We start from the raw sequence: 13191 nt of genomic DNA, 5'->3' as shown, positions 1-13191 counted from the left end.
TTTCCTAAGGATAGGAGACAAACATTATGTATGTATAAACTGCAGAATTTTTGTTTTAACCAAATATTGTCGTCAGGTGACAGCTGTATGTGCCCAAATAAGTAACATTTTTAATTTTTTGGTGTTTTTTATATAAAATCGCGTTTGCTAGCCTAGATTTTTGTGCGTACTTTAATTCTGTAAAAGATTTTTGCAATTCTATAAAGCCAATTAAAAGATTTATGTGAAAACGATAATGTCGGTAAATCATACGGCTGCAGGATCCCCTTAAGCCCTAATGCGGGGTCTACAGCTGCACAATAGGCGATAGCGATAGCGATAGTGTGGCGATAGCGACAGTGACAAAGTTGCCGACAAAGGTATAGCTTTGTCGACAACACAGATTAATAGATTATCTATTAATCTGTGGCTGCGTTCGGGGAGCACGCTATTAGCGCTATTGCATCATTCTATCTTTATCGCTCATCAAGTGTAGAACAAGGATAGAATAAGCAAATAGCGCTAATAGCGTGCTCCCCGAACGCAGACTGTGTCGACAACCTTGTCGCTGTCGCTATCGCCACACTATCGCTATCGCTATCGCCTATTGTGCAAGGGGCTTTAAGCCATAAGTCGCAAGAAATTGACCAATCACAGTCAAATTTGAGAAAAATAATCGACTATGATTGGTAAATTTCCTACGACCTACGACCCACGACTCGCATTGTAGACCCCGCATAAGTCTTAAGAAATTGTACAATCGCGGTTGAATTTGAGGAGAATAATTGACTGTGATTGGGGTCAATTTCTTAGTGCTTAGGGCTTGAAACACCTATTGTAGACCGGGACTAATGGCTTCTGCCCACAGGACGCGGAAACGCTTGCCGCGCGGCAAGAAGCGACGCGGTAGCCAATAAACTTTTGCTTCTTACGGAAAAACAACACGTTGATTGGCTACCGCGTCGCTTCTTGCCGCGCGGCAAGCGTTTCCGCGTCCTGTGTGCAGAAGCCATTAGCATTATGCCCGTATCAGACTACGGATTGGGATTGAGATTGGATTGAAATTTAACCAATCAGAGCAAAGTTTACTAAACTTGAGATCAGTTTTCTCTGTTCTGATTGATTAAATTTCAATCCAACCCTAAGAGCAAAAAGTCGACTTTAAGTCGACTTGAAGTCGACTTCTACCGAAACTGACTTGGCAGAGAAGTCGACATTTTTAAGGACGAAAGTCGACTTGAAGTCGACTTGAAGTCGGCGAATGTCGCAAAAACCACCGACTTAAAGTCGACTTCCCGTCATGATGAAAAGTCGACTTCCCGTCATGACGAAAAGTCGACTTCCCGCCAACTTTTAAAGTCGATAAAATAAACCGCCGCGTACGTCTGGAGGTCGATTGTGTATCTTGAAACAAGGTAAAAATAACAAAAGTTAACAGATTTTATTAGATTTTGATAAATAAAATCGTAGATACGCTAATGAATTTTCTCACTTTTGTAATTTTTACCTCATTATTTCAAGATACACAATCGACCCCTTGCTGGAGGGCTAAAACTGATGCATTTCGATTTTTTTTCATATATAAAATAATTTAATTATCTAAAAAACTGTATAATTACAATTCTAATGTTTTATTCTTAATTACAAAGGCGGCCATATCTGTGCCACTTCTGCGTGCGCGGATTCCGGCAGCCACTTCTGGTAAGCTGACAATAACAGAACTAAAATTAAAACATTCCAGCGTTAATCGCGAAACAATATGCAAAATTAGCTATATAAATATATATCATATTATTATCATAATGTTGTAAATATATAATAATATTTTATATATATATATATATATATATATATTATTATTATAAATATATAATATCCACAGACTTTTATACTAGACCACTAACATCTATGGACGCACTGCCGAAAAGCTGATGCGAGTGCAAGGTGCAAGTGTTAGTGAAGGGTGCGGCCATATTGAATTAACAATAAGTCACTATCGGGTGTTCAGTTGCTCATGATGTGCGTTTATCTGCATTCGTTATTACAGTACATAACGAAGCAGGCGAATGTTTTTGTGTTAAATATTGGTACATGTTATCAATAAGTTTGTAAGTCATGCCTTCGACGTGTAGCGTACTTGGATGCCGAAATCAAACCACTACTCCTGTAGTATTAAACCCTTTCTTTTGGACATTCTGTATATGCCAGACTATTGTATAGAAATCTTGTATAAAACCACTTGTATAGAATAGTAGTATAGCATATCTTGACTAAAATCAACATGGCGGCAAGCATCACGGGCGAGATGTCTGTCAGCGGTCTAGTATTGTATAGAAGTCTATGATAATATCTAAATATTATTTTATAAATTAAAATCTCACATTTTTTATCCGAACCCCAGATTTCTAGCAGTTTGTGTTTGGACACGACTCCCTGCGACTGCAGCATTTGTACTATTACTTGAGTGCGTGGTATCAACCTGAAAAAATCGTATTGAATTGATGTAATCTATTCGATGAATCAACGTGAAATCAAAAGGAGATAGAATAACGATTTACCTGGCCCATGACTTGGTGATGCTCCCAGGTGTCGTCAGCAGCGACGGGACAAATCGTTTCAGCTTAGGGCACACTTGACCCTCCAAGAAGAAATACGCTAACCACTTGACACCGTCCACGGATGCTCTATATCCATCGATGGTAGTGCCCATTCGGCCTTTCCGAATGTACCAGACACGCGGCAAATGATCTTCCTGGTTCATTGATTATATCTATAAATATCTTTATAAATAAGTAGGAAAAACATTATAAAGCAACAATTGTGATAAAAATACCTTGGCGGTGGATCAACCAATGGTTCACTAAGATGGCATAGCATGGGCGAATTTCGGCAATCATTCGGGTTCTATCATCGTGACACCTCGCATGTACATCTTATTCGTTTCGTACACCTCTTTATAAACCACCTATTCCGGACTGATTTTCCGTAGAACGCACGAAGAATGCATGAACACAGTTTCCTTCATTTCTGGTGTTCTGAAAGATGATACAGAATGGAGAGGTCGCATTCAATAGGTCTTAATTATCGATGATAATTAATAACACACCATACCTAACCTGTAAGCATGTTTCCACTTGGCCTTATCCTGATCCTCTTTTACCTCGTCGGGCAAAACCTTTCTCGCGACTTGATCCGCCATACCTGCAAGAACTATCTGGCGTCTTATCGTGTCCTGTCTCGCGGCACGTATTCCTCGCACTCGCGTAAACTCTGGTCCACTCATCTGGTCCTCCAGCCTCCAGCCTCCTCGAGATTCGCCGCCATATTGATGATGCATGACGCGCCGCTTGACTGTTTTCCGTCATTTTATAAGTCGACTATTTAGAAGTCGACTTTTAGTCGACTTTCCGCCATTTTTAGAAGTCGACTAGAAGTCGACTTATAAAAGTCGACTTGCCGTCGACTTTCCGTCAACTGTGCTCTTAGGGTACTGATATCGATATATTATTAGTAATTTAATATTAAAGCTTGACAGAGTGACGTAAACTAATTCGCTCATAGTATTAACAAGTATTATGCGTTCAATTATTGCACTTTCTCGCGTGGCGAGTAATCATTCGAATATGACATTTCAACGATAGAAAATCATGCTGTCCCTAAATCGGCTGTGCTCCAAGCCGAGTGTTTGTTTGGCGCACGTGTCACCCACCAGTCGATCCAAGAACTTCAAATCAGGACTGTCAGCTGTGCCGTAAATTTCAACATAATTTAATGACAATTGTAACAATTTTATTTTTATTTGTTAAAAATTTTATATAATTATAGTTAACAGGCAAAAGATTCATATGTGTTATATGTATTACTAATAATATAAATGTGTTATGACAGACAAGATTTTTTTGATGTGGATCCGTTCTTTGTTATTTTACATTTACGTGATTCAAGCTGAATGAGATGAGGTTAGATTGAATCTGACTCACCTGTGACAGTACTGACAGTAGTGGCAGTGCGTGGCTATTATTCTCTTGCTGACGTTTCCGATAATCGTTAACGACGAGAATGGAGTCCGACGAGATCGAGGTGGCCTCGAAATCGTCAGGGACGAATATACGAAATGATAAGAACGCTGTTATCGACTACGACGAAGACAGAGTAAGGTTAGAATTAATTGTGTCCGAGGATTGAACGTTTACGAACTTGCGTGTCCGCGTAATAATTGTCGTAGCATATGCTTTAATCGCAACAACCGCTTTTTGCATTTATCCATTTGAGACATTCAGATAAATCAGATTTTCAAAACTTAGCTTACTGATACTTGTTCGTAAATGTTCAACACTGCGTGCATTTGTTTAAGGAGACCTAAAAGGAAGATTAAAACATTTTTGCTTCACTAAAGGACAAGCAATTGTTCTTTAAATTATCTTAGTTTGAGCCTTCTTTTAATAGGGTAGGAATGATAGTCAGAGGGAATAGCATATAGGGAATATCATATTAGAATAGCCATGTTAAAGATTTCTTTTATTAACACGTTCAACGTTCAACGTTCAATTTTGTCATCAATGGCTTTGTTGTTTCAGTTGCACGAGATGACAGCGTCTTATTCCGAGATATCATTTGATTCGCAATCCTCACCACCCATCTCAGAACTGAGATCGCTTATTGACTCCCCGGACATTGACAGTGGAAAGTTTCTGGACGACAATTTAGATAAAATAGGAGGAACCGGCCACAGACCGGATCAATTGGATTTGAGAAGTAGGAGTGACAGTCCGACAGAAGATGACGATCTCGATCCACCAAGCTATCATAAAGCTATGGGTTACTTGCAACTGGAAGGAAGGGTAATGCAGGACGGAGATATGGTGTTGTTTGTGACGGAGGATCTGGAGAACAAGATCAAATTGTCCAGTCCTGTAACCAAGAAGGGAGAAACCCCGTCGTTCCCGGGATCTCGGAGTTCAACCCCATGCTTGTACAGGCAGGCCTTAACTCCGCAACTACCACCCCTTGATCACAATGTATTAAACGAGTTAGAGATGGAAGCTAGAAAAGTTGCAACCTCTGTGGACGCGCTGACTGAAAATCTAGCCGCGATTTTACAAAACGTGAGTCACTGGCCATACCGAGTTATATTCTTATTATATACGCCATGCGATTTTATACGTTTAAATTATTTGTTCTTGCTTCCAGGCATCGGCTCTTACAGTTGGTTGTTTAGAAACGTACAGAGATGCAGTGTGTAAGACGTGCGACGCCGTGGATCATAATATAAAGTCGATGTATCAATTAATGGCTAAATGCGAGGAACTATCCAAGTCGATGGGACCAATTTATAAGTTAGCAGAGAAGATGTGAGTATCAATTGTTGGCAAATATTTTCCTTTTAATTTAATCCAGGCATGTAAGAAATTATTAATAATTACGGAACATCCCGAAACTTTGATCATAAACTGTCATTAGCATTCTTATGAAATTTCTTATGGAGGCAGCAAGACTTATTTATAAAGTCAATCAAGAGCGTCTAATTGTAAATTACGATCTTAATCTAAGAAGAGAGATTTTGTTTTAATCAAGTACTAACAGCATCTCGAAGGGTGAAAATGAGGGAGAAAAGACGAGAGGGAAGCTCTTTACAGAAGAAGGAGAACGCGCGTGTTTATTAAAACTTTCTTTGCTAGATGCTGGATCAATTATTAATCTTTAGAGTATCTGGAAGTTACCATAACGAATTCTAAACTCAGGGGTTTCCTTAAGGGTTGTTATCTAGTCAAAAGAAAAATATAAAAAGAGAAAGATGAAAAACTTTCCGCGCTTCTCCTTTCATTTGTCCTTTATTATGAAGATTAACGTGGTGAAGTTAACGAAAATTCTTATTCTCGGAATACCCATCGTATTGGTACATTAGTATGGATATTTATGAAAATCTGTTATAATGTGCGATTATCCGAGGAGCAGTCAAGAAAAAGAAAAAACTACATTAACTAATTTCGTTGCGATGAATTGTCATGAATATTGGAGTATTTCAAATATGAATTAGGTCATTCTTTACACGTACACACACATATACATTCTTATTTCTATCTTAACTTTCAGCAAGGAGATGAAGAGAATGCTGGAGCTGTTTGAGAGCGCGATGAATCTGTAAAGCAAGGAGACGCTACATGCTTATCACGATCACTATTAATTATACTATCACGCGCTTTTAGGTTCATACGTAATGAAATGCAGTTGTCATACGTTAATTTCTAATGCTCTAAAGAATATGTTGATGTATTATGACAAAATAGGATTACCTGCTGTACCTTGCCTTTTTAGAAAGTACGTGTGCGTATATGTGTGTGTATGTATATAGTTAATTTAAAAAAATGCTGTTAAAAAATAATGTTCATAGTACAATTATCGTTAAATGATACGTTTTAATTTATACAAATGGTGCAATGTTATTAGTTTTTCTATCATTATTTTGAATATACGCTGAAAAAATAAACGTTAAATAAAAAGCAAGCGATTTGATTCTGTTATGGTCATTCTCATTTGAAAGAAACAAATACATATTTAGTGTAATTTTTATTTATATACTCTGGGATGTGTAAAATTGTAGCTTGTTGAGAACAAGGATTGAAATTCTATAAAAAAATAAAATGAAAGAAATAATGGCAACTCTTGAAGCACTCGTAACAACAAATGGGGGTGACAAAGTATACTGGCGAGAGGGAGGGAAAAAGAGGGAGGAAATTTGACAAGAAGCGAAAGGATGGGGATAAAACCGGGGGTGGAAAATGTTTCGGAAGGGTAGTAGCGACGTCTACTTTGTAACTGTAGACCAATACAGCGTACGGTGAAAGCGGCTCCGGATATCATATTCCAGGATGTGCATTAGAGGCGTTGAGTCGCCCGCCATCGTAGCCGTCCCGTTCCATCCCGTATCCCATCGTCGGCGAGCAACTAAATACAATAACGGGATGGATGACTTGGAGGTTGATGTCGGGGGGTTAACGGCTTTCTCGACGGCGGCGAACCACTTTTCAGTCGCCTTTCTCGCCCCCCCGAAGTGATAGGAGAGAGGAATGGGGGAACGGGGCCGGTTCTCCCTGCTTTCCCCTTTTTGCACGCGAGGATCTCTCTCTCTCTCTTTCTCTCTCTCTCCTCCAACATTGCCTCGCACAAAAGCTGATATCAACGATATCGCGGTCGTTTCTCCGGCCGAGGTGCTTCGTATATGCAGCGCTTGATAAATGGAAATTTTGAAAAGGTAAGGACCCATTAATCGTGACTGCGAGCTGAAAAATTGAGTAGCCCTACGAGAGAGCGATCTATGCCAAAGGAAGTGATTTCTGAAAAACAGATTATTACTAGAAAATTTATATTAAAAGATTTTTGTTCTTTTCTAATTGGTTGTGTTCATGATGAGCCCAGAAACTATACAATTATGAATATAATTTTAAATGTGTCAACTTTGTTATTCCGAGATAACATACATGAGAAGAGGAAAATCTCTCTCCCCTTCTCTCTCTCTCTCTCTCTCTCTCTCTCTCTCTCTCTCTCTCTCTCTCTCTCTCTCTCTCTCTCTCTCTCTCTCGCTCTATTAGATTTGTGTTATCTCTATCGTATTTATTTACTGTCGTAATATTTTTATTGCATTTTTATTCTTTTCATGTTCTTTTAAATTATATGGGATAGTTCCACTCTCTCAGTATTACTCGATTGAGTATCTTAATTACCAAATTGGATTAGTATGAGTTTTTTAAAAAGATAACCAGTTGTGCAGCAATAGTATACGAATCACGACTCTTATGCTTCGATGATTTCTTTTCTTTTAGTTTGTCTTATCGCGAATGAATTTTTAGAGAACTTGTGGCTCTATATATATAACCACAGCGAGTAATTGCACGAAAAGGATAGTAAACTACTAAGTTGATTAAAGTTTAAATTTAATTTCAACGGTTTTTTTTAATTCAAAGATTTGTTTCTTTTAACTGTTTACACGATTCTTTTCAGAACTACGAAATTATTTAATATACAGGAACGCTCGTGCACGCATAATTTTGTTATCAGTAAAATAAGTTGAACTTTGAGAAGTTATTTTTTCAATTCTATTCGCTTATTCTTTCCCACGTTTGTTTCTATTATATTTACACATTTTTATATGAATTTATTATACTATATATGTGTATATATCTATCTTTCATTACTATTTTGCTGCAGAGACGTTTTTTTTTTACGCACCGCGGAGGCTAGGCGGTGCACCACCATGCCGCTATAGAACGGCTTTCACGTTTTTCCCATACTCTGCTTCGTTTGAAAATTCCGCATTTATCTATTCTCGACGCGGCACAATGTCAGCGAGGAACAAGTAAACTGGTTTCGCGCCGTGTCCCAGCCGTGCTCATTGTAGACTCGGGCTGTAAATAATACCCGGCAAAAAGCTCCCGGCCCGGTCTGCCGCGTCGCGTCGCGTCGCGTCGCGACGCGCGCCTCATTTAACACATTCGTCCAGCGGTAATTATTAAAGCCACGATGATTTTAATCCCCGGGAACGCGCCAGAGAGGAGAAAAAAAGGAGCAGCGGGCGCCCGATGGCGGACAAACACCTCGTTAATTTATTTTCCCCGACTCGACGGCCACTGAGAGAGAACACGTGCATGTACTGTGCCGGTGGCACAGCTCCGGAGAAGACTCTCCCCCAGAGGGTGCAATCTCCAGAACTGAAATAGGGGCGGTTGAAACGGTGCAATTTACATTAATGCCTTACATGAACTCATAAAAGGATTATTTGTAATACGTGTTGAACTTGAATCCATTAGGGCTTACCTTTGGAATTCCCTCTTCTGTCCGACTGTACCAATTTTTGAATTTTATAATTTTATTGAACCGCTTAGTTTTTCTTAATTAAATAAATGCAATTGACTGCACGCGAGATCACGTATTAACAAATATCTGATTCGGTACTATATCAGTAAACTGAAAAGAAGAGGATTATGCGATCTCTTTTTCTACAGTTAAGTCTCTAGCATTTAGTGAAACGCCATTTCAACAAATTACGAGATGTGGTCGCGGGGTACCGTCAAGGTGTCAGACTCCGACTCCATGCGTCATCATAAAACGAAAAAATTATATAACTTCTTGCGGTTAATTTCCTCGAGCAAAAAGCACGGTAAAATTAAACGTAGCGGTGGATTATGTCGCCTGATGGCATCGACCACGGCTCGAGTGTCTCTATAAATGCACAGAGTGAATGCGGGTCTGTGAGAAGAAGCTGGGTAGCTTTTGCTGAAGCAGCCGCTGGCGAGTGGCCTTGCATATCCACATACAGAACTCTCTTTTTCTCTCTCTCTTTCTCTTGTTCTCCTCTTTTGCTCCCTCTCTTTCTCTTCCCTAAGTAAAGTGGTGGTGCTGCTGCTCGGCTCGGTCGACAGTGTGCCTTCCAATTAAGAGAGAAAGATGAGCGTAATGACTAAATAAAAGATGGGACGACAGATAGCCGCCCCGTTTATGTCAGTTTCGGCCTCCACATTGTGCGTGTGTCGATCTGGCTTGGTTTCGTGGCCATTTCACACACGTCGCGTGGCCAGCAGGATAAAATCGCGTAGATCATCTAAAATCTCTTTCTTCTATGTACCGAGGAAAGCTTATCACGATTTCGATTAAAGTTTAGATTTGAAGGAATGTCGCAAGGAATATTTTTTGCGAGCTAAGAAATTTGACATTTGAATGATTAAAAATCACATTTCCTTAAAATTAAAAAAATTCTTTTTTTCTATATTTGATCTCTCGTTTAAATGCCTTCGACATATGTTTACCTCATATTTTAGAAATCAAAGCGTCGCCAAGCAAATACCATAATTCCTACACACGTTATTTTTATCAATACTCTACATTTGCGGGATTTAAGTATTGTAGCTCGGAGAACTGCTGATCGCAATAAAAGTGTATCATTAACGCGAACACGAACCGTGGTGTTTGCAACTATCAAATTAGATAGAGGTCGAGCGAAACTGCGAGTTACGTCTCTCATCCTCGATCGTAAAGTTACTCATTTCACCGCTTTGATCATTCGCCGTTTCAGCCGAGAGACTTTCTTAGTAAATTACTCAGAGACGATGCGCGCGAGTGTCCTCCCGAGGGAGCTCGCCCCTCCGCCCGCCTGGATCTCGCCAGAAGAAGATGCGAGATGAGGGGAAGGCGACAGAATCGGGACCGCATCTCTGAAGTGAGGATTCGTAGGGGTAGGGTTTGAAGAAAATGAAACGAACGGAGGAACGTGAACGGTCGTAGAACGAGTCGGTACACGCGCTTCCGAGCCTCGTCGCGTCATTCGCGCGAAAAGAGCGAAATCGCCGCGTGCGAGGAAGCTTGCAAAGGCGGGCAGGGCGGGGACGAGATGGGGGTTGGGGGGAAAAAGGAAAAGGGGAGCGAAAAGAAAATCGCTCGACGGATCACAGACTGCTAATTAAAAAAAACTCGGTGTCGCGACGCCCCAACTCGCTCCCGCGCGAAAGGGTGGCGGCCGCGTTTCCCTTTTTGCGATGCAGCAGCGTAAGAAACCTTTCGCCTTCTCCCTTTCATTTCCCCGTCGGCCTACCACCCTCTTTCGTTCGCCACCCTCTCACGCGCGCCACACACCTGTCTCGTCCAATAGCCAATGAATTACGAGAGCCCATCTCTCTTTTCCCGAGGAACTCCGTGTGCAGTCTCTCTTTCCTCTCACGCGTCCACGCAGACCGAGAGGAAGGGTAAAAATATAGGGATCCCGTGTATGTTGCGTTATCCTTTTCACACCCTTCTTTCAAAGGCTTCCACCCTTGAAGAAGAAGAAAGCAAATAAAAGGATCCTCCCTTTAGGATCCTCTTTAAAGGGAAATCCCTTAAACCGATTATACTATATAATAAAAGAGGCGCATCATTTTTGCGCGAAATTATGACGTCGATCTCGATTACCGTGTATGTCAAAGACTGATGATTTTTGTAAGATATCCATGTATAGCACCATGAGGAGTAAAAATACTTTGCTCGTTATTTGCAAAGTTGAAGGAGAAAGCAACATTTATTTAACCATGTACGTACGGAAATATGTTGAATAAAAATCATGTTACGTGACAGTTGTACTTATATATTTATAGAAAACTAAAACATATTATGAGTTAATACATAATAAAAAGATTTATTATATAAATGTTTGTCATTATTCTTACAAATAATAGATAATCCAAATATTATTTGATCATTAATAATTCAATAAACACTGTTGTTTGAAGAAAAATATCTTTATCAATTATAAATTACAAATTACATTTTTCCTCATTATCTGCGTCGTTCGAATATAATTTTGCTCGTTCCAGAATTTTTACTCTAAACTCGGATCAGTAATACATATAACAACGATACTTCTCTCAATACTTTAAAGACAGTCTATTGGAAACTCATTTAAGAGATAATCGTAATGTAAAACTGTAGTATCTTATACTGCAAGAAACGCATATGTGTGTAAAACAATTAGGAAAATTTTATAAGTATATTAACAATAATAATGTCACACAATTAATTGATACTGATATTTAAACATTAGTTATCGAATAAAGATTAATATAATAAATATCGTTTATATACAAAAATACATCATTTGGAGCGTTCAATTATTAGAACGAGCTAGATGTAATCTTTCAAAAAGATTACGAAATGTCCTCAAGTAATTATTTCTAACTAAAAAATTAGAATGTTATACAACTTCTATATATTGAGAGATTGCCTAAAGATTAATTCTACACAAGTCATTTTTAAAATTATTTTCAAAATTTATAGGAAAAAAGACGGATACGTTAATTGATAAACGCAACTTTTTAAAGGCTAATAATTCTATCACATAAATATTTTGGATATTTTGATCCAATGATTATCGATTTTATGATGATTACATTCAGAGAAAATAAATCTTAAAAATAGCTATTTATATCTGAATTCGTAAAACATGATCAGTTAGATATTGATAAATGAAATGTGACTCATTGAATCAAAGATAAACCTAGAAAAGCGGCAAGTGGAAGAAAAATTGTAACATACATAAAAATATAAGCGCGCAAGCATTTACAATATATATACATGTTAAATATAAAATATATGTATATACATATTACACACAATAAATATATATATGCTCACACACACACATTCTCATTTAAGTGTGTGTATTGCATATGTATACAATATATATAATCTATATATATACATATATATGTATATATGTATATGCATATGAGCATGTAACATGCACAGTATATTAAAAAGTGCACTTGATAGTATTATATATACATATATTATATATTAAATATTACATACACACATACATACTCTCTTTTTCTCTCCCTTTCTTTCTCACATACACACAGATATATTACATACATTAAATGTGCATGCATGAGCATATATTATTTTTATTTGTACCCTATGTAACTCAAAAGGAAAAAAATTGTAGATTATATGTAACTATTTTTATATTTTATAACATTTATGAGTAAGATATGCTCATCGATGCCTGAGGTAATTCTACTTTTCAATTAAGCGGAAATCTTGAATTTTTAACGCAGTGTGTCTATTAAATTTTTTCAGTTATAATACTTCTATCTGTTTATCTTTATTCCATGAGTCTTTTTTTATTATGGTCTAATTTATAAGCTTGAAAATAGCATTTCTTCTATTAAACACTTTTTTGCAATCGCAAACTGATCTGATTTCCATCGTTTATATCTTATACCTGTGTCGATAATCATCGTTCCTTGTTAAATATTAAAATTCCTTTAAGTGTCAGGATTATTATTTGGTCGAGATAATTTTATTTGGCAAATAGTTGGGAATTTTGCAAGTTCGCTGTCGTGTCGTTTTCGGAATTTATTCAGCCATACATAGTCTGCACACTGATTTTTATCCCATGATATAGGATGTGGATTTATCTGGGCCCACGCTCTTTCATAAGCTAGCAATTTTAATTCTTCCAATACGCACGATACACAATCGCAAAATCCTGTTTCTGTCATTACTTTTACTTCTTTCAATAACGATCGTTCCTCCTCCATTGTAAAAATTTCTTCAGGTTCCTCCTCCAATGTAAAAATTTCTTCAAGTGAGGACTGTTGTCGGTCCGTCGTCTCTTGAGATAATTCTGCTTCGCAAATAGGTGACAATTTTAAAATTTCATCTCTGTTTCTTTCTTCAAAGCTT

General features: G+C 38.1%; 2 protein-coding genes across 9 annotated transcripts; one reads left to right on the top strand and one right to left on the bottom strand.

Annotated features, from left to right (window-relative positions):
- Window positions 1-1547: 1547 nt before the first annotated feature.
- Window positions 1548-3328, bottom strand: LOC139771798 (putative ATP-dependent RNA helicase rha-2). Of its 5 annotated transcripts, none has more exons than XM_071704854.1 (5): window positions 3091-3328; window positions 2813-3014; window positions 2538-2731; window positions 2361-2458; window positions 1548-1700 (listed from the first exon to the last, which is right to left on the bottom strand). In XM_071704854.1, exons 3-5 carry the CDS (start codon window positions 2687-2689, stop codon window positions 1621-1623), a joined length of 330 nt encoding a protein of 109 aa, XP_071560955.1. In that variant the 5' UTR covers window positions 2690-2731; window positions 2813-3014; window positions 3091-3328; the 3' UTR covers window positions 1548-1620. The 5 variants fall into 5 exon arrangements, with proteins under 5 accessions (XP_071560955.1, XP_071560951.1, XP_071560950.1 ...); XM_071704850.1 differs by having other exon boundaries at window positions 2538-2749; window positions 3086-3326; XM_071704849.1 differs by having other exon boundaries at window positions 2538-2749; window positions 3091-3326.
- Window positions 3329-3491: 163 nt separating this feature from the next.
- On the top strand, window positions 3492-6492 carry Borcs6 (BLOC-1 related complex subunit 6). 4 transcript variants are annotated; one of them, XM_071704846.1, is made up of 5 exons: window positions 3493-3759; window positions 3925-4131; window positions 4557-5084; window positions 5170-5330; window positions 6073-6492. In XM_071704846.1, exons 2-5 carry the CDS (start codon window positions 4039-4041, stop codon window positions 6122-6124), a joined length of 834 nt encoding a protein of 277 aa, XP_071560947.1. In that variant the 5' UTR covers window positions 3493-3759; window positions 3925-4038; the 3' UTR covers window positions 6125-6492. The 4 variants fall into 4 exon arrangements, with proteins under 4 accessions (XP_071560948.1, XP_071560947.1, XP_071560946.1 ...); XM_071704845.1 differs by having other exon boundaries at window positions 3868-4131; XM_071704847.1 differs by having other exon boundaries at window positions 3492-4136.
- Window positions 6493-13191: the final 6699 nt, after the last annotated feature.

Source organism: Temnothorax nylanderi, unplaced genomic scaffold (assembly GCF_030848795.1).
Source record: "Temnothorax nylanderi isolate EJ_2023f unplaced genomic scaffold, tnyl_v1.0 TNYL_tig0044_pilon, whole genome shotgun sequence".
Lineage (NCBI taxonomy): Eukaryota > Metazoa > Arthropoda > Insecta > Hymenoptera > Formicidae > Temnothorax > Temnothorax nylanderi.
The sequence above is the reverse complement of the archived record's forward strand: the minus strand, read 5'-3'. Positions and strand labels throughout refer to the sequence as shown.